The sequence below is a fragment of the Lepidochelys kempii genome, chromosome 3 (genome assembly GCF_965140265.1).
Source record: "Lepidochelys kempii isolate rLepKem1 chromosome 3, rLepKem1.hap2, whole genome shotgun sequence".
Lineage (NCBI taxonomy): Eukaryota > Metazoa > Chordata > Testudines > Cheloniidae > Lepidochelys > Lepidochelys kempii.
Genome location: NC_133258.1, coordinates 144,958,990 through 144,982,224, shown reverse-complemented (window position 1 = coordinate 144,982,224; position 23,235 = coordinate 144,958,990). Strand labels below are relative to the sequence as shown.

Here is a 23,235-nt window from a genome sequence, read left to right as displayed (position 1 = left end):
GAATTACTTCAGATTTTCATCAGTGCAACAGAGATCAGAATCTGCCCCCACATTTAGCTCTACCCAACTCCCTGCTATGAGATAACTACTTATAATACCGCCCCGTATGTGACTGATGTCTTATCTACAGCAGGGGTGGACATTAGGTGCCTAAATACCTTTCTGAATCTCTTGTTAGGTTTCTTTTTTTCACACTGGTATAGAAAGCCCACGTAGCTGCATCTGTGCACATCCCTAGCACAGATACATTGCACTGATGTAAACTGAGATGTGCACTGGTGCAGTTCACACCAGTTTCAAACTGGGTTAAACCACAGTGGTGCAAGTCACAGTTTTTGTTGCTGCGGCATGTCTGCACTAAGGGCTTGCACCAGTACCGGAGACCCCAATGTAAAGATTGTTTGAGCCTTCAGCTTGGACTTCAGCTTTCAAAAGTTAAACTTCATCCTTACTGAAAAGGAGATGCTGCATTGTGGATCCTGGGTGTGATGAGCACTAGAAAGAGGAAAGCCCATTTCACTACAGAGGTGGTTTACTGGGATGGTACAGTCAGCCCAATGCCTACCACAAACCAAGCTATTATTTAAAAAAAAAAAAAAGCCCAGATCAAGCATGTCCTTGGCTCCATGAGTGAGTTTGTCTCATCTCCTTTGGTGCAAAAACTCTCTGGGCCGTTCCCCTAATGATCCTAGCCTTGCACTGATTAAGAGAGTCCTGCTCAGCACTTACTAGCAGGTAATCCCAGCCTGCTTTGCTTCTTAGAGGGCTAACAGGCTTTTCTCCTCAGGCCTATTAATACAACATATAAATACATAAAGTCATACCCTTTATAGACGTTCAGCATCATCAAGATACAGCATTACATACCCATTCTAATCCCTCTGTGCAGGGATTAGAATACTGAAAAAGCCAAAATCCAAATAATTGTGAAGAAACCCAGGTTTTTCCCTCTCAGGGACTCCAAACAGCTAACCTACCCCACTTGGGCCACTCCCCAGAGGAAGAAGCCTGTTCCTACATGCCTCAGTCTCAGGCAGCAGACCAGCCTCAGGCAGCTGTACTTGGTGAAAGGTAGACAAATATTTACTTGCAAATTTCTCTTAATCAGTTATTTGTTTTTATCTCTGCTGCTGCAGACTAATACCTTACTTCAGGCTTTTCCTTCATTTGTCATTAAGCCTGTCATCCTGAGGGGGAAAAGAAAATAAAGAGGATAATAATAAAAGATGTTGCAGCATCTTAGAAGAGGCAGAGGAAGATACATCGATTTTTGTCCGCATGTAGGCAATCCCCTATCCATATCTGCTAGGGGGGAGGGGAGAGAGGGCACCCACATAGACTCAATTCATCCTGTTTCAGACACAATAGAATAGGTTTAGCCAAAGCCAATTCCTGTATCAGAAAGTGGGATTCTTGCTCTCTCCTTAATGCATGTCTCTGAAATGACTTCAACCCCTGGGCCAAGATTTTCAAAGATAGGCACCTACATCCATTTAGGCATCTAAATAAATGGCCTGATTTCCACAAGTGCTGAACACCTACCAGCTCCCATTGACTTCAGTGGGAGCTGCGGGGTTCACGTCCCAGGTTCATTTAGCATATGGTGACTCTGTCCCAAGTACCGAAACACAGTGCTGCAAACACTGCAGCAAAATGAATCGAGACCTGAATTATACAGGTATTCAAAACCCCTACGGCAGGGGTGGCCAACCTGAGCCTGAGAAGGAGCCAGAATTTACCAATGTGCATTGCCAAAGAGCCACAGTAACACGCCAGTAGCCCCCCATTAGCACCCCGCTCCCAGAGCCTTCCATCCACCAGCAGCCCCACTGATCAGCACCTCCCGCTCCCTCCCCGCACCTTCCGATCAGCTGTTTCATGGCATGCAGGAGGTTCTTGGGGGGAGGTAGAGGAATGAGGGCAAGGCAGTCTCAGGGGAGGGGGTGGGAAGGGGTGGAGTGGGGGCAGAGCCAGGGGTTGAGCAGTGAGCACCCCCCGGCACATTGGAAAGTAGGTGCCTGTTGCTCCGGCCCCGGAGTCGGTGCCTATACCAGGAGCCGCATATTAACTTCTGAAGAGCCGCATGTGGCTCCGGAGCCACAGGTTGGCCACCCCTGGCCTACAGTTTACTCTAATGGCCAAAGTACTGGGTGACCATGGCCACTTCCCCATGCCTTAAGTTCTCATTATATGTTATCCCCTCCACAGCAACCAGTGAGGCAGCCCTGACTTCCTCCATCTTCTCTCCACCACAGTTGAGTTAACTAGTGATACTAGCAGTGGCTTGTCTTCCATAGCCTTTGCACTTACCTGTGGACAAGGTAATTATGCTCAATCCCTGTGTATGAGTAAAAAGATTCTTTTGCCCTCAGCTCTCCTGTGCAACTATGCACGCAATCTTATTAGCCACTAGACTGTAAGCTATTGCAGACATATTTCAGTAAGAACAGAACCTGTTCCCACTGATGTTAATGGTCATTTTTTCCACTGATTTCAATTGGAGCTGGATCAATCACTATCCCTAAATCTTCTATTTGAAGAGCTTGCCCCATGGAATCAACAAAGCCAGCAGTAGCTGGCTTTGGTAGACATCAAATAAAAGAGAGTTAGATTCACTGCCACCTATTATTCCACATGTAAACTAGGTACATTTTGTTTGGGACTTTAAGAAATCTGTAGCCAGAGGTACAGTACAGAGGTCTCTATGCTAAATCATTTATGAAGATGCGGAACATCACCAGTCCCAGTACAGAGCCCTGGGGGACACTGTTATTCCCCCCTCTTCATTATGAAAACTGATAATTTATTCCTACTCTTTGTTTCCTGTGCTTTAACCAGATAGTTGTCTATGAGAGGCCTTTCCCTCTTATCCCATGACTACTGTGTTTGCTTAAGAGCTAATTGTGAGGGACCTTCTCACAGGCTTTTTGAACATCCAAATATATCCACTGGATCACCCTTGTCCACGTTTTTTGCCCCCTTCAAAGAATTCTAATATATTGGCGAGGTATGATTTCCCTTTACAAAAGCAATGTTAACTCTTCCCCAGCAAATCATATTCATTTATGTGTCCGATAATTCTGGGTTTGTTTGTTTTTTTAACTATAGTTTCAACCAATTTGCCTGGTACTGAAGTTAGATTTACTGGACTGAAATTGCCAAGATCACCACTGGAGCCTTTTTGAAAGCCTCCAGTCATCTGGTACAGAAGGTGATTTAAGTGATGTATGCTGATTTATGTTATAGCCTCAGGATTGATTTCCATCTGAATTATAGAATTCTTTGTCAGTACTTGTATATAATAAAGAGAGAAAGCCTCTTCTCGGAGTAGAGAGCATAGTAGAATTCTTCCTGGTCTAGCATCATTGTTACTGTCTTTTCCAAGTCCTCACGTTTTGCAGTGAGGGACTGTAGTTTGCTGTCCTTCAGTTTCCTCCATAAGCTCTGTGGTGGTATTTACTGCCAAGGTCATGCTCTTTGGCAAACGCTCACACTGTGTTTCATATGTCACCAATTCCAGCCTTTTATTCTTTTCAAGGAGCACATGTTGCATCAGTGGTGATCAAATTACCAACCACACCCAAATTGTCATCATGTGGATTTGCTAATCTTACGAAGTGCCCTGGAGAGATTAGAACAGTGGGGATGCTGGCAATGAGACAATTTTAAAAAGAAAAATAAAACACCGTTGTGGAGTGGAGGAATCCATGTGTGTTCACGTGTGATGATGTTTGGGTGGGAAGGCATGTGAGTTGAGATTGATGTGGATGTAGACGGTGGTTTAACTGCTGATTTCCTTGATGTTAGTGTCTGTGTTGATGCAGTTGAATCCCCTGAACTGTAAAATAATTTCTGGGGCCCAGAATTTAAGTGAATCTCATTTCTAGGTATTATTCTCTAAGGAAATATTTATTTAGATCCACTACAAAATATCTCTCACTGAATGTCCAAGTGCCAAGGTGGTTCACTGACTTGCCTAGGGCACTGATCCATGTGGTAGGCGGCAGTTCTCCTTCCAGAATATTTAAATTATGAGATGGTAATTCTATGTTTAGTGATAATCCTTTGGAATGAAGGAAGCATGATCTCTGTTTACAAAGGTTTTTACTTCTGAGTCTGGGAAGATGTGTATTGTATTCCTTTTTGTTTCAGTTGTGAGTGCTTTAGGCCATAATGCTGCTGAATTTCTACTGAAAAGTCTGGATCAGACTATTACTATGACAACTCCTAAATGTCCATGGCATGGTTAATATCTTCAGCATGATGTCATAGTCTAACACTTTCACAGTAATTGAGTTTGGGGTGATGAAGTGCCTTGGGGTCTTGTTGGAACACCACCGCATGCACCCTTTTGATACTGAGGGCGAAGACTCCAGTGTAAGAGGTCTTACAAGATTTTTTCTGCATTTTGCTGAATCATTTTTCTGTGTTTTCAGCAAGGCCTTAGATCCCAACAATGGCCAATGACTTTCAGACAACAGGACAGTAATGAAACAGAAGTGAGTCCTAAGTGCAGGCAGTTAATCTCCTTCTGGAAGGCATTTAATCCCTTCATTTCCAGTAAAGGGAGTCCAACTGCTCTGGCGTTTATCAGACTACACATTAATCTCCCAAAGAGGTGGCGGGAATGGGAATGGGAAGGGTAAGTCAAAAAGGTTTCACATCCACCCTCCTCTTAGTCTCCCTTCATGGTGTATAAATTGCATCCTCCTGCTGCCATGTCCACCCAATGCAGAGACCTGCTGAGAGCTAAGGGGGTTTTTACTTTCCAAACCTTTCCTCTTAGAGTCTCATTGCTTTTACATCATGAATAAGGGAATAAAATCAATCTTGATCTCTTAGCAGGATAATACTTCACCCTAACCCAGTGTAGTAAAGCAGAAATAATGTCAGAAAAACCAATTTTTCAAAAATGAAAGGGCCTGAAGCTCAGTATAAATTCTAAATGCTGAGGGCCATATGCTGCTGCTCTTACTCAATAGGAGCAGTGTCTTATTCTGCAAGTAAAGCGATTGACTTATCCTGGCATGGGGCAAAACTGATTTTGATTCTTTCAACCATAATGTGAAATTGATCTTCATAGGGCTACTTGCAGAGGAAGATACTACACAATCTAAGGGTGGCAGAACCTGAGCCTCTAGTGCACACACAATAGGCTTCAAAGGCACATTGCAACAAACACCGTCGTCAGTCACACCAGTGCAAATCTGGAGTATGTGTGGATTTACATTGCTGTAAATAAAAGCAGGATTTGGACCATTCACTGCACAATTAAGAGAATTTTAGAGAATCTAGCAGAAGCTGGTCACTCAAATTCTGTACATAGGGTACACATCTTATAAGTAATTAATTTGCCTGACAAGCTGGAAAATGCCAGCACTTAAGGGTTAAATTAGTACTCATTATTACCACCGGTAGATCAAGACAGATTTTTGAAGTGAACAATAATCTCTGCCCGCCCAGATTTATGACAGGCTAATAAAGCACTTTTTTATGGACGTTCTAAATCAGCCAAAGTTCTCTGAGGTAGCATGCAAAACTGACTTACGAAGGATGTAAACCAACAGGTAGCTTCTCTTTGAGATGCTAAAAATGTGCAAGAAACTTTTAATCACTATCCAACTCTCTAAACTGTTTTACTGACAATATCCCATCACAACAAGCCACATATCAATGTGCTATTCACTGACCTCAGAGACAATCTCGCATTAGTAAACTATAGTACATTAGTTCAGTACATCATAGTGAAATATCATAAAAAACTATAATTTATGCAAGTGGTTTGTGATGTTGTATAACGTCTAACCAGCATCTGATTTCCCTGAGGTACACTAAATAATTCGGACATTGCCAGGGGAAGGGATTTGCCAAGAAAACTTGCTAGTGTCTGGCAAGATTATGTACAAATGGCACCTGGCAGTTGAATCAAAGGGGTTGGAGGAAAAGATATGCCAAAGAAAAAGGTTAAAATCAAATAGAAGCAGGTATATTCTTTAGCACTGATTTGTCACATAAAAGGCCACTGAAAATATGTGGGAATTGATAGCAAGTTCTACTGAATTTTGCTCCAGATTTTGTGGGGACTTTTAAAATGTATAAATCTGTGGGGATTTTTAAAGCAAATTCAATAAATATACACTAAAATGTATTGGAAAACTATTTACATTTTTAATGGATATTTTAAAATAGAATATACTTATATACTTATTTCACCCAGTCCTGGCTGTTTTCCTTTCTATAGAGCTACTTCTGATCTGCACTGCTGAGAGACTAAAATCACATCCAGTGTTTGCCTATTAAACAGGGTAATGAAAACAACCTGGATAAAATTTACAGCTCAAAGAAATGTTTGAATTTAACCCTACACTATGTGCCCACTCTGACAGCACATCATGAATCCAAGACACATGATATCCATAGCACCAACTCATATTTCAGCCCTCCTGTCCATTTTCTTCTCAGTTTTATCTAAGAAAATGAATACTTAACATTGTTTAAATCAATTATTGTAACATCTGCTTCAGCTGTCATGATTTAAACTGAGTTATAGCCTCTTTCGGATCCTTCTGCTCCTCAGTTTCCTCTTTATTCTCTTTAGCCTTGAAATTAAATGTTCTCCTGAAGCACTGCACCATGCAGTTAGATAAAGTTGGTAAATTGCTGGTTGAAGTAAGGCTTGTCTTTACGGATTGACACAACAGAGTCATAATATTAAAATAAATAAGCTCTTATGAGATCTTGCTTGTAAATCACTGTGTATGGACACAGGAGCCTTTGCAGCTTCAGGTAAAGGCTAGGTCAATACTGAAGGAGAGCTAGTTAAAAAAATGAAACATCAAAGGGAAAATTCACTCTTGTGCTGAGTGCCTGACCAAGGCCCTGTGCACCATTTAACTCCCGCTGAAATTATAACACAGGCCTGTGCACTGAGCTGAATCTACTCAAACTGAATACAGTGGGCAATGTTAAAAATTTAACTATTATTATTTGTATTATAGTAGCATCAAGAGGCCACAGTTGAAATCAGGGTCCATAGATAAATGTGGTGACAAACAGTCTCTGTCCTGGAGAGTTTACAGTGTAAACAAACAAAGGCTAAGACAGGCAACGTGTGGGAGCTGAGGCACCTAGGCACGAGCGGTGAAGTGACTTACCTAAGATCACACAGCAGGTAAACGGGTGGTGAGTTATATGGGCCCATGGTGCCCATGCTCCAGCAATATTCAGGGCGCAAGGGCCTGGCTCTACCAATGTTTGGTGCCAGGTCTCTCCCCTGGCCTGGCCTGCTGCCCCGAGTGCCTCCCCCGGCATGTCCCTGCCTGCCAGTGGGGAAAGGGCTGGGGGAGAGTCCTCCTCTCTGGCCCCAGCCCCAGGGCAGCCTGCCTGCACCCCAAACTCATCCCTGGCCCACACCCCCAGTCAGAGCCCGGCCCCTGCACCCCAACAATCTGCCTCAGCCCTGAGCCCCCTCCTGCACCATGAACCCCTCACCCCTGCACTCGTGCTGAGCCCCTCCCATACCCCAAACCCCCCTCATGGGGGAGGCGGGACTTGGACCCATTCTAGGCACCACCAAAAATTATACAAACCTGCTGCCCCTGAGGTAAATGGCAAAGCTGGGAATAGAATTCAGGTGTCTTGACTCCCAGTCTCATGACCTAGCCCAGAACACATTGCCTTTCCAGTGTACACACTGATTGTGGCATAGTGGTATCTCCTTTGTTAATTGTAGGATGATACTATGATTATTGCAGGTTCCTGTGCTGAAAACTGTTGAGGTTTTAATGGCACCTCCTGAAAAATCAGTCTTCTTATTGTTTTCACTACAGTTGGTTGCAGAATTTCAAAGGGCATTCATCCTGTATTTTACCTCTCTAAAGTCCAGGTATACCATCTTGGTTAGTAACTGCAACAGTTTCACAAGGATTCTCTTGTTGATTATCCTCCTCATCCAGGAACCTCTTGGGGCATACAATTTTCTTATGTAGTAAAATTTGTCTGTAGGCCATTGATGACAATGTTCTGCAATTTCTGTAAACTGGTTTCTCTCCTTGCTTGTGAACATGCAAAGAGTGCAAGAATTCTGATTGTGTAGTTTTTCACATGCAGTTTGTACCAAGGTAAATGCCTGCACAAGGTGCAAGGCAGTGAAGAATCAAATCTCCTAACTTCCTGTCCAAACTCTGAGATGCTACGCACCTACAATTCCCATTAAAGTCACTTAGATGTGCAGATGCTTGGCAACCATCAGAATTTAATCCTATATTAAGAGAGTATAAAGCCAGAAAAAGAGAGAGAGTGAAAGAGCAAGGTCTCCTACATAGTGGTCACCACTAAAGTCTTTGTTCTTGCTTAATTAACATTACCAGAATGTTCCCTGTGCTTAGCCAGGGGACTACCAAGAACACCATGGTAAAGTTGATTACTTGTAACCAGCAATTGTTGCCATTAAAGTTTTTAGTTCTTCTATTCCACTAGGTATGGTGGCATGGGACAGCAGCAGTAAGTCTAGGAGGTTGAGTATAAGAAAGCAGCATAAGAAAGAAGCAGATATTACTGTCCCTTGCCACAATTCTTCCTGGACTATCAGTGCCCAATAGAAAAAAGCAACTCACAATGAAGTTCATTTAGTGCTGCACTTGGAAATCAAATGGTACAGTCCTTCCCCTAGCAATCCTGTGCACAGTGGGCCTGTACAAACTGCACTGTCCTTCCTGCATTCAGCACTGCCTGCTCCCTGCACCATGGAGGTGCAGAGTGGGGTGGGGCCATGACGTTATCTCCTCCCTATCCCTTCGAGGCGACATGTGCTTTTGGGGGTACACCACGGAGGGAGCAGAGTTCCTATACTCTTCCAAGTGCAGGGACTGTGGCTGTGCCTTTGTGTGGGGCACAAGAGCCAGTCATCATGTGGCCCATCCTTAGGAATGACACTGATGCTCAAGTACATAATTATTTTTTATGCAGAAAATCAAATGAGAAGAAACCTGACACATTATGTAACATGATTATAATAAAAAACGAATAAATAATAAAAAGGGCTACTATCAAACACAGCCCTGAATTGTTAGCCTTGCCCACAAAACCATAGCTGGGATGGGAGCTTGACCCACTATTGCCATGGTGCCGAAAAGGCATTTTTGTCTCAGACCCTAACCCACGCTACTGAGTTTAGGGTGACCTTCCTGGACTAACAGGAAAACAGAAGACATTGCTAATATACCCAAGAATGTGTTGGACACAGCTGAGTCGTGGTTTACGTTTGGAAAGCACCTAGCACATTAGCAGTGCTACTAGAAACAAATAATCGCAAGTGGTCTGAGAGCCATCCACAAAAACGCGCAACCAAATGAAACCAAAACCATAGACATTTTATGAATCATCATCCATTTTTGTAAACCTTTTCCCCCCCTTGCCCACAACTCTCTTCTGACCATCAGATATAACCACTTTGTTTTCTCTTACCCCAGGACTCAGCCCATATATGAATACATCAGTGTTCCTAATCCCATACATCAAAACTGCTAGAAGAAAAGGAAAAATACAAAACTCCTCCCTCCCAATTTCACTATATGAATTAGTTGACTTGTGAATAGTACTTTTCCATAGATCAAGAACTGGATTAAAAATATGCACTTAATTTACATAACGGTAGAATTCCCTTGTTGAACAGGATATATGAATATACCTTCATAAACACATTCTGGAAAATTAGTGGGACTGCTGTTTTTGGACAAACCACCTTACTTTCTCCTCCAAACGTGGGAAAGGCATCAGGAATGCAATTTCTGGGAAAGCAAACTGAGGTTTGGACTAACATTAGGTAGCCACTGGTTCTTTTGTGCGGCTGCCAAAGGAATTGTTTATAAAACCCAGGTATTTGAGCCATGTGGTAAAGAATATGAATTTCATCACAGACATTATTTCATCACATGAACAGTCTTAACAGAAGCATCGTTATGACACAGAATACAAGCATTTTGTGTAGAAACTCCATTCTGGCACAGAATTTAGGTTGATATTTTATAGCAACCAGCTTTCTGCCAATATACTGTAAATACAGTATTTTACAACCAAAGTAAAAGTATACCCTCTGTATTAGAGAGCAAACAGTAATACACAAATATAAATAGTGGGATTTTACAGAAGAAACTTTGTACAATAGTTTTTTATTAATTAAAAATGAGAGTCATGCTCATTTACAAGGCAGATTAGACAAAGTGAAAAAATATCATTATCAGTGTAATTTTGCATTAGCAAAATAGCTCTATCATAGGTTTAGAGGATCCATGCTTTTTCCTTCCCTCAAAACTGTTAAGAAGTATTAATTAGTTTTGGCCTCAGCCTTGTCCCTTCAAGCCCGCTGACTACACAGATATGACAAATCTGGAGACAAGAACTAGGTCCAAAGGCACATAAACAAGGCCAGGGTGGTCCTTTCAAGCAAGTCAAGGTTTTTTTGCTCTCGATACCCCTGGTACATTAGCAGTCTGTGGAGAATTTCCCATTTTTGATAAAAGCCTTCTGTTGAATTCTCTGTTGCCTCCTACCAGTGACTCCCAAATGAAGTATACAGATGCTATCCTTTTGCTTTCTTGGGCTGGGGTGCATAAGGCATTATTTTCATCTGGAAGCAGGAAATAAAGTTCAGTCAAGTTTACCAGCACTCCTGTGTGTAACACCTTTAAAATATGCTGTTTTTTGACATTTTCACTCAAGTAGTGCCATTTAAAAATACATACAATTATTTTTTGTAAAATTTCAAAGTTGTTTCCTTTTCACAGTGTTCAAAACAGACCCATTTTTCATTCCTATACATGTGTTGCAAAAGACTAAGTAAAATTTTAAGTGAAAACCTTATCAAAATCCAATCAACGTAGACAAGACAGTGGATATGGTACTGTGGAAGCTGGCAACCAATGATGATTACCACTCAGTGACACATACGTTTGATCTGGAAACAGCATGTGCTTGTGTGACAGAGATGTGTCTGTCAATAAACAAAGTCCTGCAGAGGCATGTTATCCAAAAACAATATATATCCCTAAGATAATGGAAGGGTTTGAGCACCAAAGGAGTTTCCCAAATGGTGGAAATGCTTCAGGTGGAAGAGGTTTACCCATTCTGCATTCACACAAGGAAGCAGTGGAGACCAGGAATCAAAAGGGTTACTGCTCCATTGAGGCAACCCCTGGTGTGTTACTAGGCCTGGTGCCTGATGTTCACGTAGGCAAGTTGACCAAAATACCTGAAGATATGCACCTTTTCTAGAACACTGGCCTGTTTGAGAAAGGGCAGAATGGCACTTTGTTCTTTCCCCACAGTAGCGATAGATGTGGTGTCTGGCTACACTGTGATTCTGAGACACCCTTCTCACCGGCTACTCCTTTGGTTTACACCACCGGGGACAAAAGTTGCTCCCACCACCAACTCAGGTGGTGCAGAATGCTGATTAAATGTGCCTTTGGCAAGCTCGAGACTTGATGGAGTTGCCTCTCTGAGCAAATAAATCCACTGATTATACTCATTATTGCCGCAGACTGTATTTTTTGTAATATTGCAGAAAATACTTCTCTTCTACACAACACACAATTACCTGTGAGACTCACTACCTCAAGACACCATTTTGGCCAAAAGCTTGGCAGGATTAAAAGAAGGATTAGATATTTATATGGATAACAACAACATCCAGAGTTAAATTAGTATCAATAAAAATAACATTGGAAGGGCATAATTCAGCCCTTAACTGATGGGGTATAGAAGGAAACTTCCTCTGCTCTTAAGTTATTCCCTGACTTCCTACTGAAAAGGCTTCTTGCACCTTCTTCTGAAGGATGATACTTGCCATTGTTGGTGACTGGATACTGAACTAGATGAGCCACTGGTTTGATTCAGTCTAGCAAAGGTAACATTCCTTTGACATTTGTGAGCGCATGGGGGAAATGTAATACACTAGCATAAGGCACCATCCTGCTTCCACTGAAGTCCATGGGAGTTTTGCCATGGACTACAAGGAGAAAAGGATTAAGCCCTCAGTACACAGGCTTGTCTCCCCCTCTAATGGCTGACTGGGACAGAGATTATAGCAGCCTGCTACAAATTTACAGCTATAAAAGTGTGCCTTTAGCTCAAGAGAAACCTGTAGTTTTGGTGCTGAAGGTTTTGGGTTGGATTCTCATTGACAGCCATTGTGTCTTGATGTATGCAGTCAGCTACCGCTCATAAGAGAAGCAATGCAAGGTGCAGCATTTTATTAGTAAGAAGCCCATGGAGTTTCAGGAACCCACCACTGCTGTCAACAACTGGGAACATAGTTAGGGATGACATCCACCAGTGCTACTGTAATTTCACAACTTGATTTTATTTACACACAAGTGAGACTGGTGCCAAGGCAAGGTCCTGTGATGGGCCTGGTGATCGGGGTGATTACAGACAAAGGCACTGTAATGATCATTTTGGGCACTCAACCTTTGCTCACAGGGTGGTGATCACTCCAGAAAAATAGCACTGCAACACTTATTTTAAAACCCCCACAACCGTTAATGAACACTAGCAAACAAAGCAAAACCAGGGGGAGGGGAAATTAACTCTATTGCTATTGGCCAGAAGGAAGCGGGGACACAACCAGACTACAATGCTGGCACTTGTGCTAGGAGGAGGGTATAGCTTGTAGAAGGTAACTGAAGTGGTCACTGCTAGAGTAAAGCTGAGGGTAGATAATGTTCGGTTATGTGGTAGGCAGATGGCAGGACAGTATGGAAACCCTCTGTCATGTAGAGAATAACCACGGCCTGATTTTGCAGGTCCCTTTTGCATTGTGTGCACTCCCCCCTCCAGGTCTGACCCTCTCCATCTGCAGCTTTGTGCTCCGAAGAAATGGCTTGAGGGTGTCACTTTCCTTGTCCCGTGCGTCTGTTCCTGCGTCTTCTGTCTCCTTCATGTCCATCAGACCTGAATACTTCCTCATGTCCCACTGCCAAATGAGGTGGAAACTATCCCCTGACTTTTTTCTTCCTCCCTCAATTGGTTCAGCAGCTGCTCTGGGTGACTCTGCTTTTTCACTCTCTTAGCAGCTACTGGAGGGTTTGCAGACCCATCAGCACAGTCAATTTCTGATTTTAACGTGCAGCTACAGCACCTGTGAGGTAAGGAAAGTAGCATGGGTTAACAAGAACACTTACTGCAATGCTGCGTGCACATCCCCACTGCTTGCTACCAATGTGGAAGCTGTAAAAGGGAAGTGCCACCATCATTTTTACTTTGGTGCCAGAATAGCAATAAACAAATACCATATAATTTTTCCTGATTTTCCTTCATTTTCTTCTGGATAAATTCTTTAATTCATTCCAAAGAGTGAACTACATAAAAGACCAAAATCCAGACCAGGAACACAAGCCATCTTGGTAAATGCACCTTTGCAAAATAACTGAACACTTTTACATTTTTAGGAAGGAAGGGGGAATATATTTTCCGGGTCACAGACACAAAAGTACGGCCAGAGCCGCTGTGCGGAGAAGCCTGTAGATGCAACATGGTGGCATGCAATCGCCACTTCTGTTAGTAATCTGTATGCAGAGTGCTCTATCACCACCTATTGGCAATAAACAAGAAGTGGAGATTATAGAATCTCAAAATCTGAATGCAAAAAACCAGATTGACAGATGCTAAGATTTTAATGGCAGGCACTGTATTTTCGGGGGGGGGGGGGAGAAACGGGACTGAGACAGAATTCTGTTTGTAAACAGATATCCAATAATTGAAAATAACCTCATCTTTATCATAGGACAACCATTTCAAAGTTAGGAAACTTGGACTAAAAGTTCCACACAAAAAAAGCCCTGAACTTTGCCCTCTATCCCTGTTCATAGGTGTCCTAGTGAAAAATTCTTAAATTGAAACTTCAGAGTTACAAATTAACAAATGGTTGGTTTCAGAGTAGCAGCCGTGTTAGTCTGTATTCGCAGAAAGAAAAGGAGTACTTGTGGCACCTTAGAGACTAACCAATTTATTTGAGCATGAGCTTTCGTGAGCTACAGCTCACTTCATCAGATGCATTCTGTGTAGCTCACGAAAGCTTATGCTCAAATAAATTGGTTAGTCTCTAAGGTGCCACAAGTACTCCTTTTCTTTTTGCGAAATTAACAAATGTTCTAAATCACTGATTCTGAACAAAAAACTAAGATACTCTTACAGGTATATTGCCTGCCTTCTCTCCTCCATGATAAATAAATAACATCCTCTCTTGGTTTGGTGAATGGGGTTCTCTGAGGCCTATGGCTACATGAATACAGTGGACTAGATCGAAAGTATGTATCTGATATATCTGGAGAATGGGATCTTGAACACATTCCAGGAGGGTTGGACTAGATGACCTTCTGGAGTCCCTTCCAACCCTGATATTCTATGATATTCTATGATTCTATGGTTAATATGGAAGATACAATGGGATTTCTTGTCTCAGGTTCGACAACTCTAACCCATCAGATGTAGTCGGGGAGTGGCAGTCCTCCCATTCTAGTTCACATGACCTCTCTCAGTTGGATATTCAACAGAATCAATAATTACTGGGATGTGAGAGGGTAGTAAATACCTTTGAGGAAGGTATTTCCAAAACATTAGAGTCTTTCCCTTTTCATATTCCTTGTGAGCTTCCATAGCTTCTGTTTCATGCTCTTTCCCCCTTCTTCTTGGCTTGCTGTTAAGGTATCTTCAGGGACGGTTTTGCCTCTCAATTGCTTTGAGCTGGACTTGAACTTTAATGGGATTTCTCTGTCTTTAAAAATCTTCATCTTTCTTTGAACAGGCAGAGAACAGAAAAACCTCCTCAATCTGGAGAGAGACTCTGCTTCAGGCAAACAAGCTGTCTCAATATTTGTTATGGTATCTATAGCTGCAATGCAAACTGAGGCTACAGGGTCATATTTGAGATCATCAAGAGCTGAAACCAAGAAGAAATGAATGTCAAGGCTCACAGTATCAATGAGATGACATTTCATTAGGCTCCATTATTTTATGCCATTTTCCTGGGCCCCATGCCATATCCCAGCAGTAGAAGCAGAAAATATATATTATTTCTAATCTGCCCTGTGTGCCAGGATGAGCATTTAGCCTTCCTCACCCCTCGTCACCACCTTCAGGCCAAAGCATTCAGTCATCACATTAGATGTCATAGACTGAGAACCATCGAGTTCAATTTGTGAAGTCCTCATTTCTGTTCTGTAAATGGAAAAGTTGGAACCTCTTCAGCGCAATCAGAACACACTCACACCTGGGAACTATCCTATCAGAAGAGGGGTTAGGAATTGTAAAGGGGTGTAACTAGAAATAATGGGATGACATTAAGCACAGAAGATGTATGCCAAATGTGAAAAAAATTACGAATAGTGAAGTCTTTCAAACTGTAGTATAGTCTCGACGAAAAAAGGGCTGGATGCCCTATGACTGGACTGATGTTTACCACATGACAACACAAAGCACTGTAGGGAACATTCCTGAAATATCTCTTTTTTTCCCATTTCTAATTTATTTTATAAACCTCATTTGAATCTATTTTAAATAAGAATAAAGACTGCAGTGGTGAGGATTGGGACTGGTCTATAGAGTCTTTCATTTTCATCATTGGTTCGAATTCAGCCTGGATCTACAATTTGTAAATGACTTTTCCGTTGGATAGCTATGTGAAATACAAAAGGCATACAAAAGGCGTTGTAGTGGAATAGACTAATGGTCCATCTAGCCTACTATCCTATCATGGCAGTGGCTGGTACTTGATGCTTCAGAAGAAAGCAAATAAAAACTCAATATGCCCTTAAGCTAGGTATGTAATACCATATCATAAGGGAAATAATATTATGAGCCTAATTCTGATCTCAGTTACACTGGTTTTACATAAGTGTGACACTACTGGGCTAGATTCTTGGCCCCTCTTTGCCAGCCCACTGGGGCAAAGGGGCCATAGAGCTGTTTTAATTGGTCTCCTGAGCACTTCCCTAGTGGAAGGGGTATTCCCAAGAGAGACAGAGCCAGTAGTGGCTCAGTGCTATCCTCACCCCTCAGCAGTGGGGCCTGACCAAGGGAAATGGGGCCTGCCAGGAGGGCCATTGCCCAGGGGGATGCAATTTAGAGCAGCCCTAAGACTATACAAGAGCAGCCCAAGGATTAGGGAGCAGCAGAGATGATATAAACCACCCCTGCCCTGCCTCCAGGCCTGTGCCAAGTGCAACTCAGCCAGATGGCCAAATCTTGCTCACTGACTTCAATAGAGGTTCTCCCGTTTTATACCTGTCTGTGGGAGCAGAATTAGGTCCCTTATATTTTTATAAATATAATATATATAATATATATATATATATATAATATATATAATATATATATATATATATAATATATATAATATATATATATATATATATATATATATATATGGGACCTCTAAGCACTTTATAAACTTAAAAATTTGAATACAAACTATACACAAGGATTCCTTCAAGTGTACAAGCCCCGCTACATACATTTCAGGACACAAAGTGAAGAAAACCTTTATCCTACTGCAGCTCCAGGAGGGATTTAGATTTGCAGAATGTAGTTGCTCCCACTGAAATTTGGCCAGGACACTAACGTTCAAATAATCTTACTCAGAGCACCTTCAATAACCAGAAAAGTCTGAGATCTCAGCTTTGGGTAGTGCCTGCAGCAGCACACTGCCCCCTAGAAACATGGTCTGGCATCAGTTTAGAACTAATTCAGAAGGAAGAGTCCTGCTCACAATTGCTACCTCGCACACTGGACCTACACTGTTGCTTGGAGATTTCCCATCCAAATGTGCAACCAGACCAACAGAACATTGCTTGGCTTTGATGAAAGCAAAGGAGATAACAAACCAAGGTAAAACATCAAAATATGGTCAATTGTACACTGCAGAGCCAAGAAAATAAATTAGCTTGACACCACCTCAAGATAAAGTTATCTTCATTAGGAAGTGCTAAAAAGCTACTGTCCAATGTATCCCGGAACTTTTGAGTCTTCTCTGAGCTGTTCATAATGACATCTAGGTCTCCTTCCTGAGGGGTTATGATCAGTTCATAGCCCTGCAATGTGCCCACTTTTATCTACACTGAATTTTCTCCCCTGTCATGTTGCCCAATTTTCTAGTCTTATAAAATTCCTCTTCATTCTTCCAAGTCTTGATTAATCTAAATGACTGAGTCATCAGCAAATTTCACCACCTCACTATTCATCCCATCTTCCAGGAGGATATTAAACATATTGAAAACAGGTCCTATTACTGATCCTTGAGAGACTGCAACATGCTTTTTGTGTTGCTTTTTGTCTTTTAACAAGTTATTAATATATGCCAAAATTTACTTCTTGCTCTCTGGTTACTAAGTTTCCTTAACAGTCTTTTGTGAGGGACTTTATCAAAAGCCTTTTGAAAAGCTAAACACATTTATTTCCTCGTTTATCGCTACTTTCTTAACTCTTTCAAACAATTCTGTCATCTTAGAAAGGAAGCATTTACCATGACAGAAACTATGCTACCATTACTGATCCTGGATTATCTGGACATCACTCCTCTAAATGCTTTATTAACATAACCATTTTCTGATCTATTTTTCCCAGGCACTGAAGTAAGTTGTCAATACATTCTTAGAATTTCCCTTAGCACTATTTAAAAAAATTGGTAAAAGGGTGGCAATCCTTCAGTCCTCCAGGGAATAAATTCTTTCTAATGATATATTACATATTTTTGTTGAACTCTTGCATAAGACCCATCCATTTCTGGTGATTTATTGCAAAAAATATAGGAATTATTTATAATAAAACTATTGCCATCTCAGTCCGGTAACTTACTGGACAGATTTCAAACACAAGTATACAGCAAACTGCACCCTTCTAGACACCTGCAGCAAAGATGCCACAAAAAGGTATGGCCCCCAGAGCCCAAACTCTAGTCTCAATCCTCGAGGATGTCCCTCCCAGTCCAGGTTGAAGCACATTGGTGAGGCAATATGTGGGGGGGGGGTAACCACTCATGGTCACCGCTCATGCAGTACCTATTCTGCAGATTGATCGGAAGATTTCAACTCTCTGAGGTGGTCAATGTCAGTTTGGCATTTTTCAACACTAAATTAATTGAAAAATATGTTAAATCCCACAAATTAGTTAAAGGAGTATAAGAATTTAAACCCGTCGAACCAGCCCTCCCCTCCCACCAGCTTTTTCACAGAAGGGAAAGAGGCAGAAGAAAAGATCAAGAAGTCCAACTTGCATCACATGCTGCTGCATGGTCCCCTGGACCAGAAGGAGATTGAGGCCTCAGAGAACAAACAAAAAGCAAGGCCTTTAGACTATATAGATGCCAGGAACTCTGCCAGAAAAGTTGGCCCCTCTGTGGTACTTCCCTGCTTCTTTATCTTCCCTATTAATATGGCTCTTGCAAAAGCTATCAACCTACTGGCTTCCCTCCTTGCACAAAGCTTCCTTCTGGGAGGATGGGGGTGAGTTAATGCTGCTTGGATATGTCATACAGAGATGCCATGGAGAGTAGCTGCTTCTCCTGGCTCATTCCTTCCCGATCAATGGAGCACACCACCACAGAGCAGCAACGCAATGACTTCCACAGAATTGAGCAAAAGACAGAAGCATGCTGCTTAGCAACTCCTCCAGTTCTGTGCTTACTGCTTCTACTTTTTGCCATTGGAAATGCAGAGGCACTTCAGATCCAAAGGCAGAGGGAATTTGAAAGCAAAGAGTGAAATTCTGTTGCTATTGACTTCAGTGGGGGCAAGATTTCACCCAAGACTCTGATGATCATGCCCATTGCACAGATTCAGATATACATTTAACTCACAATTGAAATACATATCGCAATGGGAGGAGCCAAGATCAACTTTTTTTTTTTAAGTGTCCATAATTTTGTTATCCCTGATTTCACAGCAATTTTACAGGAAATTCTGTTTTCAATGAGAGATTTCCAATTTCCCACCTGTAAATTGCTCCACCAAGGAACCCTGTCCATGCTGGCCCCATTGTAACGGAAAACATGTAGTTCCCTCAGTCCTCTAATGTAAACAAGTAGAGGATAGACCTTCTAAGACTGTAAGCTCTTCAGTGCAGGGACTGACTTTTATTTTGTGTTTATACAGAACTTAGCCCTTCATCCTTATAAGAACTTTTGGCTGTTATTGTAATACAAATAATAAACAGTAATACTTTTTTAGTTTTCATCAAAATCTTAACACATGCTCACTGAGCATGCTCTGGTGCTATTTTACAATCACTTTTAACTTTAGTTTAATTATTTCCCCCAAAACTTATTTTAACTCATCATGCAAAACTAGCTGGGCAAAGATTTAAAATTGAGCTGTTATGAGTTATTGATGAATAAAAACTTAACTTTCTTTTAATTTAAAAAGTAGCCAAAGGGATCTTCCTCGGCATTTTCAGAAATGTTCACCTATGCGTTGAGACTAAACATGGAAAGTTAAAGTCTTCATGAGATTTTTTCAAAAGATTACGAGCTGAGCTGAGCAAATGCTAAAAGAATATTCACAAATAACTGTTCATTTAAAAAATGATTGATTTGTGACCCTTTTTATTTTTTGTTAGCCGGGGATGATCTTTTTTCCTCACAAAGCACCTTAAAGTCTATGATTCTATGATTTGTGAAAATAAGCAACCATAGGAAGATCCGCACTGCAAGTGTTTGCGTGAACAACTGGAAACCTTTGATTTCCCCCCTCCTGTTTACAGAAGTTTCATTCTTCCACTCAGGAAGAAGAAACAGCATGTCAGTTGTGTGAGCAACCACTTTCCGCAAAAATAGCAAATAATGAATAGTAAATAAATAAAAACAAGCAGAGCAGATCAATGAGAACTCATAGGCTGAATGAGGCTTGTATGAACAGTACGGTTTGCATTTTTGGAATAATGAACAAAATCTCGAGAAAATTGAAGTCTGCTCACAAATAATTTGCAAGCAAACTAAAGGGCAACATTTAGTGAATAAATTATTCATTACAAATATTGTAGTTTGCCCTCGTATAGTAATAAATGAGAACAAGTGAACAAGTATCTATAATAGCACTCTCTCTGTTTATAGCCTTAATTATTATTTTAAAATATAATCAGTTCTGTCTCCATTTCTATAAACTCCTCCTGAATTACTGAATTACCAGAGGTCAGGTGGGTGGGGGAGGCAGAGGTCATCAGATAACACAAATGAAGGTGCATTATAGATTGCAAAAGAACCTGGATCACAAGCAATTCCTTACCATTGAGCAGTAGCATCACATCATTTCTGTCGACTTGAATTAAGTTCAAATTCTTTATTGTGAACTCTAGATATGCAATAAAAACTAAAATCAGGTACTGCACCTAACTTCTAAAGTTTCACTCCTCCCAAATGAAGGGAGTAGGAAGACACTCTCTCAGGAAATCTGACAAATCCCCCAAATCCCAAGTTTCCTAAGAAGTTCCCAAGAGACCAAATTCTAAAGGAGACTAGAGGCCAGGCCCTCAGAGAGTCTAAAATGATTTTAGTGGAGCTGCACCCACTTACAACATCTGAAGACCTGATCTCTAAAGAAATTCCCATAGGACCAGCTGAAGAGGAGCAAAGGTAGGGCAATTCCTCTAGAACAACAGTTCTTAATGCGTGGCCCAATTAGCATACAGCTGCAGCCCAGCTGTGTGCTAAAAAAAATTCAAAATGTGCCACTCTGGTCTCAGAGAACAGCAGTGTTAGTCTGTATTTGCAAAAAGAAAAGGAGTACTTGTGGCACCTTAGAGACTAACCAATTTATTTGAGCATAAGCTTTCGTGAGCTACAGCTCACTTCATCGGATGCATACTGTGGAAAATACATGCATCCGATGAAGTGAGCTGTAGCTCACAAAAGCTTATGCTCAAATAAATTGGTTAGTCTCTAGGATGCCACAAGTACTCCTCCACTCTGGTCTGGCAGGGAGCAGGGCTGGCTGAGGGGAAGACAGCATCTTGCAGCCTACACCAGCGCTCCTGCCAGCAGAGGACTGGTTAGTGCCGCAGTGGGATAGGGGGTGGGAGAGTGAGTCTGTGGGTAGGTTTTTTGTGGGGGAGGGCTCTAGGAACTAGGGGTTTGTCCCAGGTTTTAGGTGGGGCTCTGCTCCTGACCCCCTTCTTGGGTCCTGGCTGCCGACCCCTCCAGGTGCTCTGCTCCTGGCTGGTGCTGGGGGACCTGGCTGCTGCCTGGCTCCCTGCTGCGGTGTGGTTCCCAGCCACTTGCACAGCCTGCACCCAGGACTCCACTCCTGGCCCCATTCTGGGTGGGGATGCTGGGCATAGAGGACTGTGGGCTATATTAGGGTAGGGGCATTGTGGTTCTCAGCCCGCGGCCCGCAATGATAAATGGGTTGAGAACCACTGCTCTAGAAGGAAGAAAAGAGAGATTCTCTGGGGTATCAGGAGAGAGGGAGTCTTCTAGATGCAGAGGAATAGGGGGTTAGGACATTAATTGCCCCATTTTTTGTATAAACCCCTGGGGTCTGATTCAGATCAGTAACTTAGGAGCCAAGGATGTAGTTCTCACAGCTAGAGGTAACAGAGCAGAATGATGACAAAAAATGGGTTTGAGCCATTTTGTTTACCTATAACCCTGGCTGCTGCCTCTCGTAAAAGAGGCTGTGGGTTCTTTAGGTAGGCTATGCTCCCAAGTAAGAAGTCCCCCACCATTCTCCTGCATTTCCTCACCTAGAAAACAACAAGAGATACACAGTAAAGACTCTCCTTCCCACTTGGGCCAGTCATGTGGGACAGCATGGAGCTCACCACTGTCCCTGGATCAAAGGACACCTTCACACAGTTTGGATTTAAGTGCAGAGAGGATTCATTAACCACCTATGATTGGGGGACTAGTTTAGTTACGCTTTCAAGGCTCTCACATCCTGACCTTGATGATATGAAATCTGGTACTGACCAGCAGGCACTGATGCTAGGAATGTCCCTACAGTAAAAGAAGCATTTAGAGTCAAAGAGACATCCTTTTGAAAACTGGAAGTCGAATTTCCTGTTCCCAACCCCATTGAAAACCCAGAGTTCACTGACCAGAAATTTGCACATCTCTTGCAAGACCTGAAGATGATCACTCAGGGTCATTTGTCTGAATAAGTTCCTGGGCTGGTTCCATCCCATTACCTGTGCACACTCTGCCAAGGTGTCTCCACATGCCTGCAAGATAAAGAAAGACATGGAGGAGTTCCTGCGGTTACAAAAATTGAAAGCTGATGATTGGTGAGAAAATACAACCGGAATGAAGAATAAGGTCAAAGACTCCTGGGACATGGCAAGTGAAGGGACAGGTCAGGTACCTCTTGCCTCTTATCACAGAGTAAGATTGAGGATAAGATTCTCGACTGGAACATGGCTGTAGAGAGGAACTTCCACATGGCTGGAGGTCTTGAAAATTCAGGTTCCTTAGCTCTGACTCACCTTGAGTATCTCATGATTATTCCTCTGCATGACCAGCATCAGAGGCACCAGAGCACAGTAGATTTCATTATGGATGACAGGTCCAGGTTTATATTTGTTCACACATTTCAGCATTTTGCCAAAGGCAATGATGGCAGAAATGCGCACTTTTTCTCTCTCCTGTGAATGACACAAAGATGGAGAAACCTCTCAGGGTGAAAGACTCCTGCCATCAACTACTGCAATTATCTCCACACAACATAAGTGACATCATCAGCACTGTCAATTAGCACAATCTTTAGATGAAGAGAGGCAAGGTGCAAAGCAGCATAATCTACATGTCAGTCAGCACTACCACAGCACATGAATCGTCTTATTGTGGTGGACTCGGTCCTATGGCTGTTTGGTGATTTGATTGAGTTTCCTGAGGTCCTTATCACAAAAATCATGACCACCACCAGCACTCTTGCTGGCAGTCTGTGAGAAAGCACCAAGGAATCAACAGAAAGGAAAGAGTATGTACAACAAGGGAAGATGAGGAAAGAAAGGTAAGGGATGAGGAAGGCATGAAAGGAAAAAGATTAAAAAAGAATATGGGCGAAGGAGGGAGATAACACCAAAATACTAAAAGAAAGGGGGAATAAGAGGATGGAGGAAAAGAAGGGATTATTAACCAATATTGAAAAATTAGCTTGAAAAAACATACACCAAAATATACATAAAGAAAGAAAAAATTGCTGTGAATGAATGGAAAATGAAAAGAGAGCAACACAAAAGCAAGCAAGACCG

The 23,235-nt window shown here is 42.0% G+C and overlaps 1 protein-coding gene and 1 long non-coding RNA gene across 4 annotated transcripts in view; one reads left to right on the top strand and one right to left on the bottom strand.

Annotated features, from left to right (window-relative positions):
* Positions 1–3,248, top strand: part of LOC140909329 (uncharacterized) — a 119,093-nt gene extending 115,845 nt beyond the window's left edge. For all 3 annotated transcript variants that reach the window (XR_012158178.1, XR_012158180.1, XR_012158179.1), the window contains 2 exons: positions 2,209–2,321; positions 3,109–3,248. This is a non-coding gene — a long non-coding RNA (uncharacterized lncRNA). The remainder of the gene's footprint in view (positions 1–2,208; positions 2,322–3,108) is intronic.
* A 6,901-nt stretch (positions 3,249–10,149) lies between these two features.
* The window catches only part of LOC140909325 (maestro heat-like repeat-containing protein family member 1), a 64,666-nt gene continuing 51,580 nt past the window's right edge, over positions 10,150–23,235 (bottom strand). The window contains exons 37-42 of the mRNA XM_073338363.1: positions 22,468–22,626; positions 22,084–22,206; positions 21,627–21,729; positions 20,274–20,339; positions 14,591–14,938; positions 10,150–13,138 (exon numbers count right to left, since the gene is read on the bottom strand). Coding sequence (XP_073194464.1) covers positions 14,616–14,938; positions 20,274–20,339; positions 21,627–21,729; positions 22,084–22,206; positions 22,468–22,626 — 774 coding nt within the window. The 3' untranslated portion in view covers positions 10,150–13,138; positions 14,591–14,615. The remainder of the gene's footprint in view (positions 13,139–14,590; positions 14,939–20,273; positions 20,340–21,626; positions 21,730–22,083; positions 22,207–22,467; positions 22,627–23,235) is intronic.